This window comes from Uranotaenia lowii, chromosome 3, assembly GCF_029784155.1.
Source record: "Uranotaenia lowii strain MFRU-FL chromosome 3, ASM2978415v1, whole genome shotgun sequence".
Taxonomy (NCBI): domain Eukaryota; kingdom Metazoa; phylum Arthropoda; class Insecta; order Diptera; family Culicidae; genus Uranotaenia; species Uranotaenia lowii.
The window spans coordinates 304,265,404-304,279,248 of NC_073693.1; the positions used below are offsets into that span (position 1 = coordinate 304,265,404).

Below are 13,845 nucleotides of genomic sequence, written 5' to 3' on the forward strand. Positions count from 1 at the left end.
GAGCCTAGAAAAGTAGAAAAGACGTGGTTTAGCGCGCGAGTGCATAAGATTATGGGGAGGTTGTGGTAGACAAAAAAAGAATTATGACTAGGTAATGAAAAACAAAGGTTTTGGATACAGCAAAATTTCAAAATGCAAGCGAGTGCTTAATAGCATCGTAATCAGACGGCATGGGGTGTGACGCGTAAGCATAATTGTTGCCATGGTAACGGGCGGCAATTGTGAAGAAATGTTGTACAAAATCAGCGCTTGCTTAGATGCACTTTTGGCAATTATTAATAATGGCTAACCGGGTGATCGCTTGAGTCGGTCGTTCGGGTAAGGTGATGATTTTTGAAGTGATAAATTTGAAAAGTAGAATTTGAAAGAAAATGAGAAGGTTCATCAAAAGTGGAGTGGTGGGGAAGGGAAGGATATAAGAGCTGGCTCAAGAAAGTGAGAAAAAATGACAGCGCGCTCGACCAAACTCACGGGTGTTACTGCAAGTTTTATGAGTGCGAGAAGTGGTTGTTAATGGGATGTACAGAAAGAATCGCGCAATGGAAAAGTGAAAATTTCAGAAAGTCTAAAAGTTCTAGTTCTTCGAGAAGTTTAAAAGAAAAGTAAATGGGCTAAAATTAGCGGTCCAGATATTATATTTTGAGTGAATTACAATGCGTAGCAAGAGTTTGAAAATTTAACTGGGTCGAAGAATGTGAAAATTTTCGCTGAATGGAAGGGAAGGCTGAAGTCGCAATTAACGACGCCATGAAAAGAGCGAATAGGAAAATTCAAAGTATATGCAGGATAAAGCTCTGAGAAAATATGGTTTGGTGTGATGTGGATAAAGGGAGCGCGTTGGTCGCTAGTGTGTAGATTTAGTGAGGGAAGCAAAAAAGAAAAAAAAATATTCCGAATAAAGTGACTCGAAGCCTATAAAAGTTCGTTAATTGAGAATTATCATCCTTTGGTTTCATATTTTCATATTTGAGCCGCTGAGAGTGAGTACCTATAGTGGCTACAGTGAGGTGTGAGTTGTCTAGCGGATCTGTGTTTGGATTCCAGTATCGGCAATAAGTTTTGGGTTTAAGTCCCATTATCTGCCGATGGGTAAGATGCTTGTACTTTTACAACTGTATTAAATTGAACGTTCAATCAGCTGCCAGTTGGCCAGGTATATACACGGATGCCGGAATACCTGTAGTAAATATATAACAGAGAAAATGTTATAAATTTTAAACTGATTGTGTTCCTGATTGACACGTTCTTCCAAAATATATTTTCACGAACACGTAATACACTCATTTCAGTACAGTTCACACGAAGCCATGGTGTCGGGTATAGTGTACGTTACATAAAAGATTTGCTGATCAGTATCTAAATAATGCATGTGTGCACATACTTTGATAAAACTGCGGTGAATCCGTGCACCCATGGTGGATTTCCAACCTACAACATACATACATACCTTTTAATATCAAGTAACTTTCCGAAACTACGGCGAAAATTTTACTTGAAAAAAATCTCCATGGGGAGGGGGGGGGGATTAAACAAACCCCCCCTCCACCCGTTCGCATGGCCTTGGTGTATAAAATACACTCATTTTTGAACTTCTACTTTAGTTTTTTTCTAGTTTTCGTAAACCTCTGCTAATGAGACGATCGGCTCTATTTTAAAAGAATTAAAACATAAAATGAATCATGAATCTATGTCCGTAAGCCAAACACTTTAAATATGTCATCTGTCTAATAAAAGCCCCAGGTATGATGTTGATGTTCTTTTAATATCACAATTGATTACTAATGCATACAATAAATAACTTGTCTCGATCACTCATTCTCACATAAAACAGCTGCACACAACTAACGCTCAACCGTAATAGCCATAATTTCCTCCGTATCCGTACTCATATCCACCACCATAACTTCCAAAGCTTCCGCCTCCAAACGGTCCGATACCGCCATAAGGACCGAATCCACCACCAATCGGTCCATAGGGTCCTGCTCCATAAGGAGATCCATAAGGTGATCCATACGGATAACCGTAAGGAGATCCATAAGGCCCACCAAAGGGTCCACCGAAAGGTCCTCCAAAACCACCGTAGGGACTAGCAGGTGGACCAAATAATCCTCCTCCTCCAATGGCACCTCCAACGATTCCGATTCCGATTCCTCCCAATCCTAGCCCGCCTAAACTCCGAGCGTTCCTTCCTGGGTCCTGTAGGGCTGCCGCTGAACGCGCCTTCACTTCCGGATCCTTTTGAGGTACTGTTGCTCCCAATGCCGCCGAACTCCACCAACAAGCGACAAGTACCACTACGATAAGTCTTAACATTTTTCCTTCTTCACCAACTACTGTTTCTTGACCACCCGGTAGAAGAATCTGTAACAGGTCTGCAAGTCATGTCGCTTATATAGAATTATTTAAGAATCCAAACCTCGGAACCCACGCTCTTAGACAACAATTCCGGAAACCATATGCAAATGCAAATCAACGATGACGGTTGATTTTTTTTTCGTCTGGTTGTTGGTTCCGAAAAGACACACCTCCGTCTCGGTAAACACGTGACGACAAATATGATAAATTCCCATCTTAGGCACGCGGAAGGTCATCTGCTCCATCAAGTGATTCTCGGAAGATTCCGTTGTAGGAAACCTGTTTTGGATGGTGATTTTTGGCCGAAACTGTTGACCTGTCATGAAAATAAGAAAAAAGCAATGAATCAGATCAGATTCCGCGAACTAACGGCGGAATCAAAAGTGTGTATTAGGTATGCGTCCGCTGTTGAGACAAAGAACATGTTTGAAGAGGAATATCGATGTTACTTAAGCCTAGTCCACACTCAGAAGCTTGAACTGCGATTTCGGTTGCTGAGACTTGTTTATATTTATATTTTGGTTGCTGATAGCCTCCCATACTTGTGAGGAGACTTGAGAATGAACTTTAATGGTATAATTGATTCACTTAAAATATATGATAGATTCAACTACAATTGTATGATTGATTTTAGGCATTATAATAAATTCTACTTTACTCTTATGATTGGTAGTGTGATACTTGAATAAATACATACACATCCAAACGCTACATGTACATAAGTACAGTTAGTGCATCCGTTCGATAACCGGTCGGCCCCGGCTGCTACCGAAACCAAACTGTGCAACACACTCCGGGGTCCGGGAGGAGGTTTCTTTGCCGTGAGACCCCGATAAGAAAAAACGGAACCGGCAATCGTATGTATGTATGTATGTATGGTTCCCCCATCGGTAGCAAGGTCCTGCCTATGGCTGTGTGGCTTGGCCTTCGAATTTCTTCTAGGGCTTCCACGGTCCGATGGTTCGTCGAAAGAAGGCATCCAACCCTCAGAAACCTACAATGGCCGGCTACCCGTGCCGCTTGCAATAATTTCTCCAGGTTATCCCCAGATGCATTCCTTCTAAAATATATATTATGGTTTAAAATAATATATGGCCGTAAGGAAAATTACTAAAATATTGGATATTCATTTGTAGTCATATAAAATAAAGAAAAAAAATATTATTTATTATAAAAGGATACGAACCTGAAAGTTAAAATTATTAGAGCATATAATCATAACAATCGTTTGCTTTCAACAAACGTGTCCTAAATTTTGAAATAAAAATCTTAAATTTTATTTATTAGGATATCAAAATATTTGGAATGTTTTCGAAGTTTTTTTTTTTATATTTTAAATTCTCAGAATTTTGCAAGAAAAAAACTTCTTTAATGAGTTTAAAAAGCTTCATTTTCGAATTCGATGTTTCCAGAAAATATTCATTAAATCTTGAAAATATGGAACTTTTGAAGACAAATTTTAAATTCTCATTACCAACTTTACTGTTCGAAGAAAATTATGTAGATGAATGGTTGACCAACCTTCTTAAGGGATAAAATTATGTTAATAAAAAGTTAATATACTTAGCTTAGAGTTAACAGAGACATCTTGGGGTCAGTTGCCGATAACCAACTTCGGAATCCGATCGAAAGAGGTCACTGTCATCACATACCATCTTGCACACAAGCCTTCCACTGTTGTGTTCAATCACTTGATGCAATTTCTTCTTTCTTCCTCTTATAGCAGTAACGCGTTCGTAGCGTCACCATCATGTAGAATTTTAGAAAAAACGGAACCGGCAATCGGTGCTCAAAACCATTCTTCCCGTTGGAGGCTCCCACCGTGATACGATAAGTTTTGTCCCTTTTTTTTAATCATAAGATGATTTTGTCTGCAGCAAACCCGATCAATCGGATCTAAGCCGGAAAAAAACGGACACCCCGATGACAGTGATAACCAGTTTCAGAGGTAAGCATGGGTGAGTCGAAATAAAATTGCTGCAAAGCGAGCATAAAACAAATTCAAGAATAAAAAAAAAGAAATAAAACACGCTGACAAAAATATTCCAAAAAAATATGTTAGGAGTTGATAACTTCTAAAGTAAATATAAATTACATCTAGGTACTATATACACGCAGAAAAAGATGGGTGGTCGGTTCTACAAAACGTTTTCTTATTTTATTTTGTGTTTTCAATGCATTTTTTTCAGATGTGTTCGTGAAAAAATCGATTCAAAATAATTGCAAAATTTCGTTATTGATACACACTCATGTTTATAACTTGAAATCAAAATTTGTTTTTTTTCAAGTTAGCCTAGTTTTTTTTTTCAATAAACGTGTAGTTAAAAACGATAGGTGAAAATGGAAAAAAAAGAAAAATAGTGCAGGAACAGCGGAAGATAAAGGGTGATACGATCAAAATTTGGTCAATATCAACTTGACGTATTTCTTTCAATTTTGCATTTAAAAAACCTGAACACCCCTCACTTTGAAGGTGTGTGTGTGTAGAATGTTGCTCCTATTTTGATTTTGGAATTCACTCTTCAGTTGTCAAAATGCCGTCCAAGGAAGAAGAGCAGCGTATCAAAATTTTGCCCGCGCTTCGCGAAAATCCGATCTACTCGCACGCAAACTGGCAAAATCGCTAAAAGTTGCCAAATCAACCGTTACAAATGTAATTAAAGTGTTTGAGTAACGTTTGTCGACAGCCAGGAAGTCTGGATGGGGGGGAAATCGAAAACCGGAAGCCGCTGAGACGACAAAGAGAGTTGCCGGTAGTTTCAAGCGAAACCCTAACTTCTCTCTTAGAGATGCCGCAAATAAGCTGGGTGTATCAAAATACGACGGCTAAAGCGCGATCCCGGAGGCTGTACACGACGATGCTGACGAAGTTTGACTGCGTGGTAGATAATGGACGACGAAACCTACGTCAAAGCCGACTACCAGCAGCTTCCGGGACAGGAGTTTTATACGGCAAAAGGAAGGGGAAAGGTAGCAGATATTTGCACATAAAGCACATGAAACTGTCAAAGTTCGCGAAGAAATATCTGGTTTGGCAAGCCATCTGTACCTGTGGCTTGAAAAGCAGCATTTTCATAGCTTCCGAGACTGTCAACCAAGAAATTTACGTGAAAGAGTGTTTGAATAAACGTCTGCTGGCTTTCCTAAAGAAACTCGGTTGTTCCGTACTGTTTTGGCCGGATTTGGCATCTTGCCATTACGGTAAAAAGGCCATGGAGTGGTACGCCGCCAACGACGTGCAGGTGGTTCCCAAGGACAAGAACCCTCCCAACACGCCAGAGCTCCGCCCAATTGAGAAATACTGGGCTATTGTGAATCGGAACCTAACGAAGACCAAAAAACTGCTAAGGACGAGCAGCAGTTCAAGGCAAACTGGCTTTCTGCGGCGAAGAAGGTGGACAAGGTGGCTGTACAAAATCTGATGGCAGGGGTTAAGCGTAAGGCCCGGCAATTCGGTTTTGGAAAAGCGGAAGCCTAACTGAATATTTTTCCTGATTTTTATACTAATTAAACTTGAAAAAGAAATTTGGTTTGATGTTTTAAATAAACGATTTCACCGATTCCCTCCTTTCCCTACCTTTCACTTGGCCAAATTTTGACCGTATCACCCTTTAAGCCATATAATAATTGATCCTAAAAGAGGTAAATAGAGGCATATTTGGTTGTCATTTACGATTAAAAAGCTTCCGATTTTATATTTCAACTACTACTGTACGAACTTTTTTCTTATTCATAGTTATGCAATGACATTTAGGTAAACCTATATTGATGTCTTGTGATTGTTTTCATAGAAATTTCCTTTTTTTTAAATTTAGCATAAAATCCAAATTACTTCACGAGGAAAGGAAGTACAAAAGACCCATATAAAAAAAAGTTATTGAGAACTATGAATAATGTTCTCGATAACTTACTACCTTGAAACTCTTAAAAGCCATGAATTACGAGTGCACGTCAACGTGGTAAACCTAGTAGGAAGGAAGGCACACGATATCCCATTAATCGCTCTCCGGGTCTAGTCTGTTTTTATTATTCTTTTTTCTCGTTCGCTTGTTGGCGCAATCCATCCTGAAATATTGGCAAACACTTTGGGGTGGCCGCGATTTGAGGCCGCTACTCGCAACACACTATAATGGCGCAAGAAAAGGGCTTTTTCATGTTTTTCCCTAGCACCCCACCACATCGGATTGCGCCAAAACACACACAAACGATATGTATCCATTGTGATGGAGTATGGAAGGCGAAAAATGGAAGAGGAAGAGTATCATTTTTATGCTCGGTTATGCTACGGCAAACAATTGGCAGGCTCACGTGTTTGTGGCTGTGCATGTGTATGTGTATGTGCGTGTGTAGTAAGTGGGTGTTGTTTATGCGGTAGGACAGACAAAATGTTAACGTGCACGTGGTGAATCTCATAACCCCAAACCGATAATGTTTACCTATTGCGAATGTTTTTGGGGTAGAGTTTGCACTCTTCTCGATGGGTCTGTGTTTGTGTGAGTTTGTGTATGTGAGAGAGTATCAACAAATTTGATTTATCATTTTGCCATGTTTTGTGTATGCTATCAGTATTGTAAATTATGGATTACCTACCTAATGCGGTGACAGCGGATGTGATGTGATTTTTGTTTCTGCAATTTCGCCCACAAAGAGCTGTTCGAGCGTGATTAGTCAAATATTTAACGGCCATAAATATCACATATAGTTGCGTAGCACAAACATTAGAAATCGTTGTTTGTTGTGATCAAATCAAAGAGATTTATTCTGTCTAAACAGCATCATTCCCTTACATTCATTAGTTAAAAAATATTTTTAATGTTTGAATTTCTCCTTAAATTAATGGTAACTAATGGTAAAGTTATTTTGAGACCAAATTACGATTTAAATTATGAAAATAAATTTCTTTTATCGATATTTCACAATTTTAAAAACTAAAGTCCAAACGTTATGCAGTCTTTGACAAAGTTGTTAACTAAATTGAATAAAACCAAATCAAATACTTAACTTAAAAAAGCTTTTGTGAGGTCAGAAATAGTTATTATGTAATCAAAATCTACAAAATCATTTTTTAAACAAAGGCACCAAAAATGTGCCCCTGTTATAATTTTTCCCTTGTAAATGAAAACCATTTCGTTTTCTCGAAAGATCTTTTTGAGTTGTACGGCTGATTTTTAAGGTTCACACCAATTATATCGCCAGCTCATCCTCTCAATAATGATTAAAATTCCAAGTACAGATCCAGCTTAAAATTTTAAGTAAAAAATCTACTCTAAATCTGAGAATTTGGTTACTTCAGTTGTAATTGATTAAGATTCTTCATTAAAAATATAGTTGACTATCATAAGTGTATCCTTTATTTCATTTGCCATTTAATATTTTAATATTATTTTAAAAACATTTTCTCACTTTTTCATAAATTATTTGCTGTAAATGCTGTAATTAAATTAATGAGATTAATCATAGGAAAAATTATCTAAAGCTTCATACCTTAGAATCTGTTTTTGATAATCTTATTTGAGAATAAAATTTATATCTAGGAATTGATGAATTGAAACCAGAATTGTTATTGATAATACGATATCTTAGACTTACAATTAAGTAAAATATTAAAAAAAAATAATGGAATATCAGAGTTTTAGAATCAGTTTTAAACTAAGATAATTTTAAAACGAAGAAGCTCAGGAAAAATATTGTGATAAATAGCTTGAATTTTTTTTTCTCCGAAAATGTGTGTGATATTTTTATTTGGACTCATTACTTTTGTAACGTAAGATTCTCTAAAGAGTTTATAATGTGAGATTCACAAATTATAAGAATTCTCTTTCCATCAACATTTTCTAGAATTGAATATAATAGATTCGCAGATTACTTCATGAAAGGATGTATAAGTTGTTTAAAAGGGTATTTAAATAAATATATTAAGAAAATTTGCTGAAAGTTATTTCTATTCTTCCCTAATTTCATTTTTTTTTTAAATACCTCTAGTTTTGTGAAAATAAAATAAAAGCAGGGGAGAAGGAGCAGTACTCAGCAAATATTGTAGGATCATTTGCAATTGCTCCTTCCACCTGAACCCTTCCTTTCGTACTTTCAAAATGATCGTTTTTTTACCAGAAATTTACTTCCGCTTTTATTAACTGAATTTAAAAAATCGGAAAATCACCCCCCCCCCCTTCTTTCCAGGTGCCAGCTCTAGGACCACGCCCGTGTTAAAGTCTCATAGAAAGATAACTTTAATTAGTTTTTTGAAATTTCAGATGATTTGATAAAAAGGCTCTGAACTTTCCCTGGAATCTTAGAATCGGTATCGTTTGTGATTCTAAAGAGAATGAAGAATTTTGAAGCTCAAAAGTGGATGCAAAAACATTCATCATTTGATCGTAATAAATTTCGTCATACAAGGGGAGTTATTATCCGAAAAATGTTGCTCCTACATTTCTTTCCGTAACGCAAATTTCTGGAAAGTCTAGTAGTAATGGTCAACAAATTCAAACGCTTCAGTCTAAGTAACTCAACAAAAGTTAATTGGTTAAATTCGGTCCAAGTTAGGGTGAGTGACCCTACTTTGGACTTAGAGTCTACTTTGGTCCTAAAATTTCAAAAATTGGAAATAATTCATTTCGCTGTCATAGATTTAAGATACTTTTATGCAAACAATGAATTTTTATTCTTCTGTCATTCCATCACATCATTATTTGCCATAAAAAATCAATATGATAAAATTTACCACCTTTATAATGATTTAATTAGTGGGGGGCATTTTTAGGAATGAGAGTAAATAATCTAAAATTTAATTTTGTAACTATCCAAGCCATAGTTTAAAGAGAAAGTACTCTCGCTGTGAAGAATATGGACTATACTACCTATTTTCAGTAAAATAAACGAAAATTGTTGGAAAACCCGGAAAATTGGTAAAGGGTCCAAAAATAGGACACTTTTGATTATAAAGTTCCATGTTTAGACCTGACCTCACGGAAACTTCGTATCAACACTAACCAATCAATCAAGGTGCGAACTTTCATAAGGACGTAATTCAGAATCTTGTCGGAATCTTCTCGAAAACATGACACCGTTTTTGAGATACGCGTCTTTTTTTTCTCACAAATCACAACTGTGGTACTGCATGAGTCTGTCGTATTCAAAGCACTGATAAGTTCAAAGCTCGTTAATAGACTAACCTTTTTCCGTTGTTTCGATTTTCATTGCCTCTTGCTCTTTTTTTCCTTATCATAAATTTTCGGCAGATTACACGCTAAATAGTGTCATGTGTAGTTTAAAAGTAAACCAAGATAATTCAAATTCTTTATTATTTTTTGTCTAGAATAATATTTCTCTATTTACATCTGTACCCTACAAACCAATCTGGAGCCTTTCGAACTTTTTTCAGCTTTATGAAAATAAACCACAAATAAACAAAAAAAATTATAACTTCTTTGCTACTACCAGTGCTGACTGAGAGTGAAAATGTTCAAGATATTCATATCAGATATTTCTAATGGCTTTTTAAATGGGTAAAATGATGTTATAAAACGTTCTTATAGGTGTTTCAAATCTAGGTCAAATAAAAGGTAGGTATCAGTTCAGTACCAAAACAGGAACAGTAGATTCAAAGTTGGAAATTTTGATCATCCATATCTTTGTAAATCTTTCGATAACGGCGAAATCATAGTTCGAAAATCTTATTTGAACTTGCAGATAAGATCATAAACGATTCATGATTTTTTTTTCTGAAAAACACTATATAGGGACCGGGGTAAGTGGGGACGGTTTTTCGTATAGTTAAACTTTAAAAAATCATTAAAAAATCAGCAGTGGTCCAATTTTGATAAAATTGCGTTCAATGTGATGCAGAACATGTTGTTCACAAATGTTGAAGAGATGAGCTCAATAGACGCAAAGCGAAAAAAGTTATCACGTAGATTGTTATGGACTGCTGGTGTCTTCACTTACCCCGCTTTATGGGGTAAGTGGGGACGGTAGATTTTCCCTTTGATTTCTCAGGAAATTTTCATCAAATTTGTGTTTTTTTGATTGAATACGTTACTTTATTGCTCGAACCGTCCGAAATTTTGAAAAAAGTTTATGGTTCTATTAATAAGGCATCTTTCAATGATTATTGTGAGTAATTTATTTTGCAAAACACGAGATCCGATATTATCGAAAATATATAGGGGAGAGTGGGGTATCATGGGCCACTTTTTTTCTTTGTTTCATAACTTCTTTATTAGAAAAGAAAAAACGAAAAAAATAAATGGAAAGGTTTTCTACATTTTCGAGGTATCATAAGGCATTTTTTTGTTATTTTTGAAATACATAAATTTCATGAGTTTTGACTGTTTAAAAAAAAGTAGATTTTTCAGGATTTTTAAAAACTGTGGGGAAACGTGGGCCACCAAATCCAAATTGACTAGATAACGTGCAAAGTTTATGAGTTGACCCAAAATTGAAATTTTATAATTCATTTAGTTATTTTAAAGCGATTTCTGATGAGGAAACTAAAAAGAGAATTGTGTATGATCGAATAGATCCTAAAACCTGGCTCGCGAACGTTTTGGCAAAATTCCATATATAGGGTTTTTGTTCGTCTCTACCGCATTAGAAAAGATGGGCAAATCATTTTTTATAATTCTTCATTTGGCATGAGAAAACTTTACAAATAGTTATAACGTATTTTAAGTTCTGAATGTGTATAAAAACACCAAAATATAGGTGGCCCAAGATACCCCACAAAATGTGGCCCACGATTCCCCACAAGCAATGATTTGGAAATTGGTTGCGTTTGTGTGACCTATTTATGTTTCATCAAAAAATTTTTTCCACGTGAAAGAACATAAAAAAACCAAGATCATAAGCATATGAGCATATTTTTGTTATGTTCTTGAGGTCTCGCACGGATGCAATTTTGCGGGTGCTTGTTTAATTATGTAAGTACATTTTTCTAGGCTAGTTTAATAATAGAACCATATGGTACGTAAATAAGTCAACAACATATAGAAAAACATGCTTACGCAAAACGACGACGATGACAGTTGGATTGGGATTTTTATCTCAACACACAGCTGAGATATTTGAAGTGGCCCACGTTACCCCACTCTCCCCTACTTATTTCAGAAAAAAAAACAAGTACTTTTCCCAACTTTTCATTATCTGAATGCTAAATAAAGCTAAATTGTATTGAATGAAGGAGAGAAAATTAAAAAAAATGTGTAAATATCAAGTATGTATGTATAAAGCCGCTCCACTTACCCCAGGTTAGAAAATAAAATTTTAGATTTTTGCAAATAAACTTTTTTTTTCTTAATTTTCAACCGTAGTTTCTTTTCCTAACTGGTTGTTTCTAATGGAAGGATTGTTTCAATGTAGAGTTTTTCGAAATTTGCGTTTGAAAAAGATGCTTGTCACCTCCACATCGTAGTAAAAGAAAATTAACAAAAAGTCACCGCTATTGTCAGAACCGTATCTCTTCCACAATTATTGGATAGATTACAAGTGAATTTAACATTCTGCATTAAAAGTTTGAAAAAAAAAGTTCACAGGATTGTTTTAATAGCCATCGTCCCCACTCACCCCTCGTCCCCACTTACCCCGGTGTACCTTACTTCTTTCCATTTATAAGAAAAAAGTGAACTTTTGCAAACCACCGCTTAAAGGATCCAAAGTAGAGCAACTAACCGTACTACTGTTGGAGTTATGAAGTTCAACTTTTTTCGACTTTGGGCCAGTGATAAGAAACACAACGTTCGAACTAATAAAATTTAATTAATTTTAGAAAATTCAATGGAAAAATGCATAGCTTTTTCTGACATCAATTTTGAAATTTGGGTCTTGTGATATAGCTCAGTTGGCAAGTCAGATGTCTAGTGAGCCGATGTCCGCGAGTTCGAGTCCAAGACTAAACATCGAACACAAGTTGTACACAAGCTTTCAATAGCTGTCCGTCCACTGCAACGTTGATATAAAGTCGCGAATGCCATAAAGATGGAACTCCTATAATTAAAAAAAATGAAGATAACGTTTGAAGTAGTGGATATAAAGGATTTTGACTTGTTAAGAACTGTAAAATAAATGGGACTAATGCTTTTCAAAATAGGGCTTGTTGCCCTACTTTGGACCCTGTAAGCGGTGGTTTTTTGAATAATTATGGTTTTCTCATAAATGGGCGGAAGGTTTGAATCTTTCAGGAATTTTACTTATAGTTAATGATCTTATCTGCGCGTTGCAATGAAAATTTTCAACATTGGTGTCGTCGTTATTGAAAAATTTTCAAAGATATGGGTGATCATGGGATGAATAAACCCTGGAGGCTTAAAATCCCAAATAAAACAACAAAACAACAGATATGGGTGATCAAAGTTTATAATTTTGAACCTACTTTTCCAATTTTGGTACTGGTACCTTTTATTGGACCTAGATCTAAAATTCTTATAAATAGTATGATTTTTTCGAAAATTAATAAACAAATTCATAAAAAATGTAATCTTTAGTCAAATATTTACATAAAAAAAGTATAACAGCCTTTCAACGATTAATTACACTTAAATTTCTGTTATGAATATCTCAAACACTTTCCCTCCCCGTCAACTTTATCAGCAGCACAATGGTTGAAATTTTTTTGAGTTAACTTACTTTACAATTATTGGCATTTTAGGACTAAAGTAGGCTCTTTGGGTACAAAGTAGGATCACTCATTCTAACTAAATTTCATATTGGTTAAAAATTCCTTGAAATCTTCTCAATAAATACTCCCAAATATTACCGAAAAGCAAAATGAGCAAACTTCTGTTGCTGTTTCCTCAGAAGTCGTAATAATTGACAGTTTTCGAGAAAGTTAATCTATTGATTAGGAAGAAACATTGAATTTCGAAATCTTAGAATTGTTTTAAAGTTTGAACAAGACCCAGAACTGATACACCCACAATTCAGCCTCTGTGCCAATGACGGCATCATTGGTACAAGGCATCATTGGTACAAGAAGATAACGCGACCGGTGCTGATTTGATTTGCTCCCACCGGCATTAACCTCCCAAGTTAACCGAATTGCGTATGTCTGAAAGAAACAAAATAAAAACGAATTCACGTCCCTCCATATCGCATCACAAGACGAAGAAGGATAGAAATAAATACCGGCCAACACCAGGCAGCCAGCGAACCGAGCACTGTGCGTGTGAATGTAGCAAAAGCAACAACAAAAATATTCCTTCAATTCAATCCGCCGCGCCGGCAAACAACCACGGTAGAGCTGTGTGTGTATGTAGTAAAAGCAACAACAACAACATTGCTTCAATTCAATCACCAGCAAACAACCACTGGCTAAGCTGCGCATGTGTAGCAAAAACAACAACAGAAATATTTCTTCCACTGGCCAAGCTGCCCGGCTTTGGCAGCTGTGTATATGTAGCGTGTGTATGTAATAGCAGGCAGTAAGCAAAGCACAGTTCTCATTCAATGGGTTTCCCGTTCCTTCACTCCCGTTCCCTTCACGAGACAAAGGAA

The 13,845-nt window shown here is 36.1% G+C and overlaps 1 protein-coding gene across 1 annotated transcript; it reads right to left on the reverse strand.

The window, feature by feature from the left end:
- Positions 1-1,848: 1,848 nt before the first annotated feature.
- Positions 1,849-2,313, reverse strand: LOC129753680 (uncharacterized). Its single transcript, XM_055749526.1, has one exon. The coding sequence runs from the start codon at positions 2,311-2,313 to the stop codon at positions 1,849-1,851; it is 465 nt and encodes a 154-aa protein (XP_055605501.1).
- Between the last annotated feature and the right edge of the window lie 11,532 nt (positions 2,314-13,845).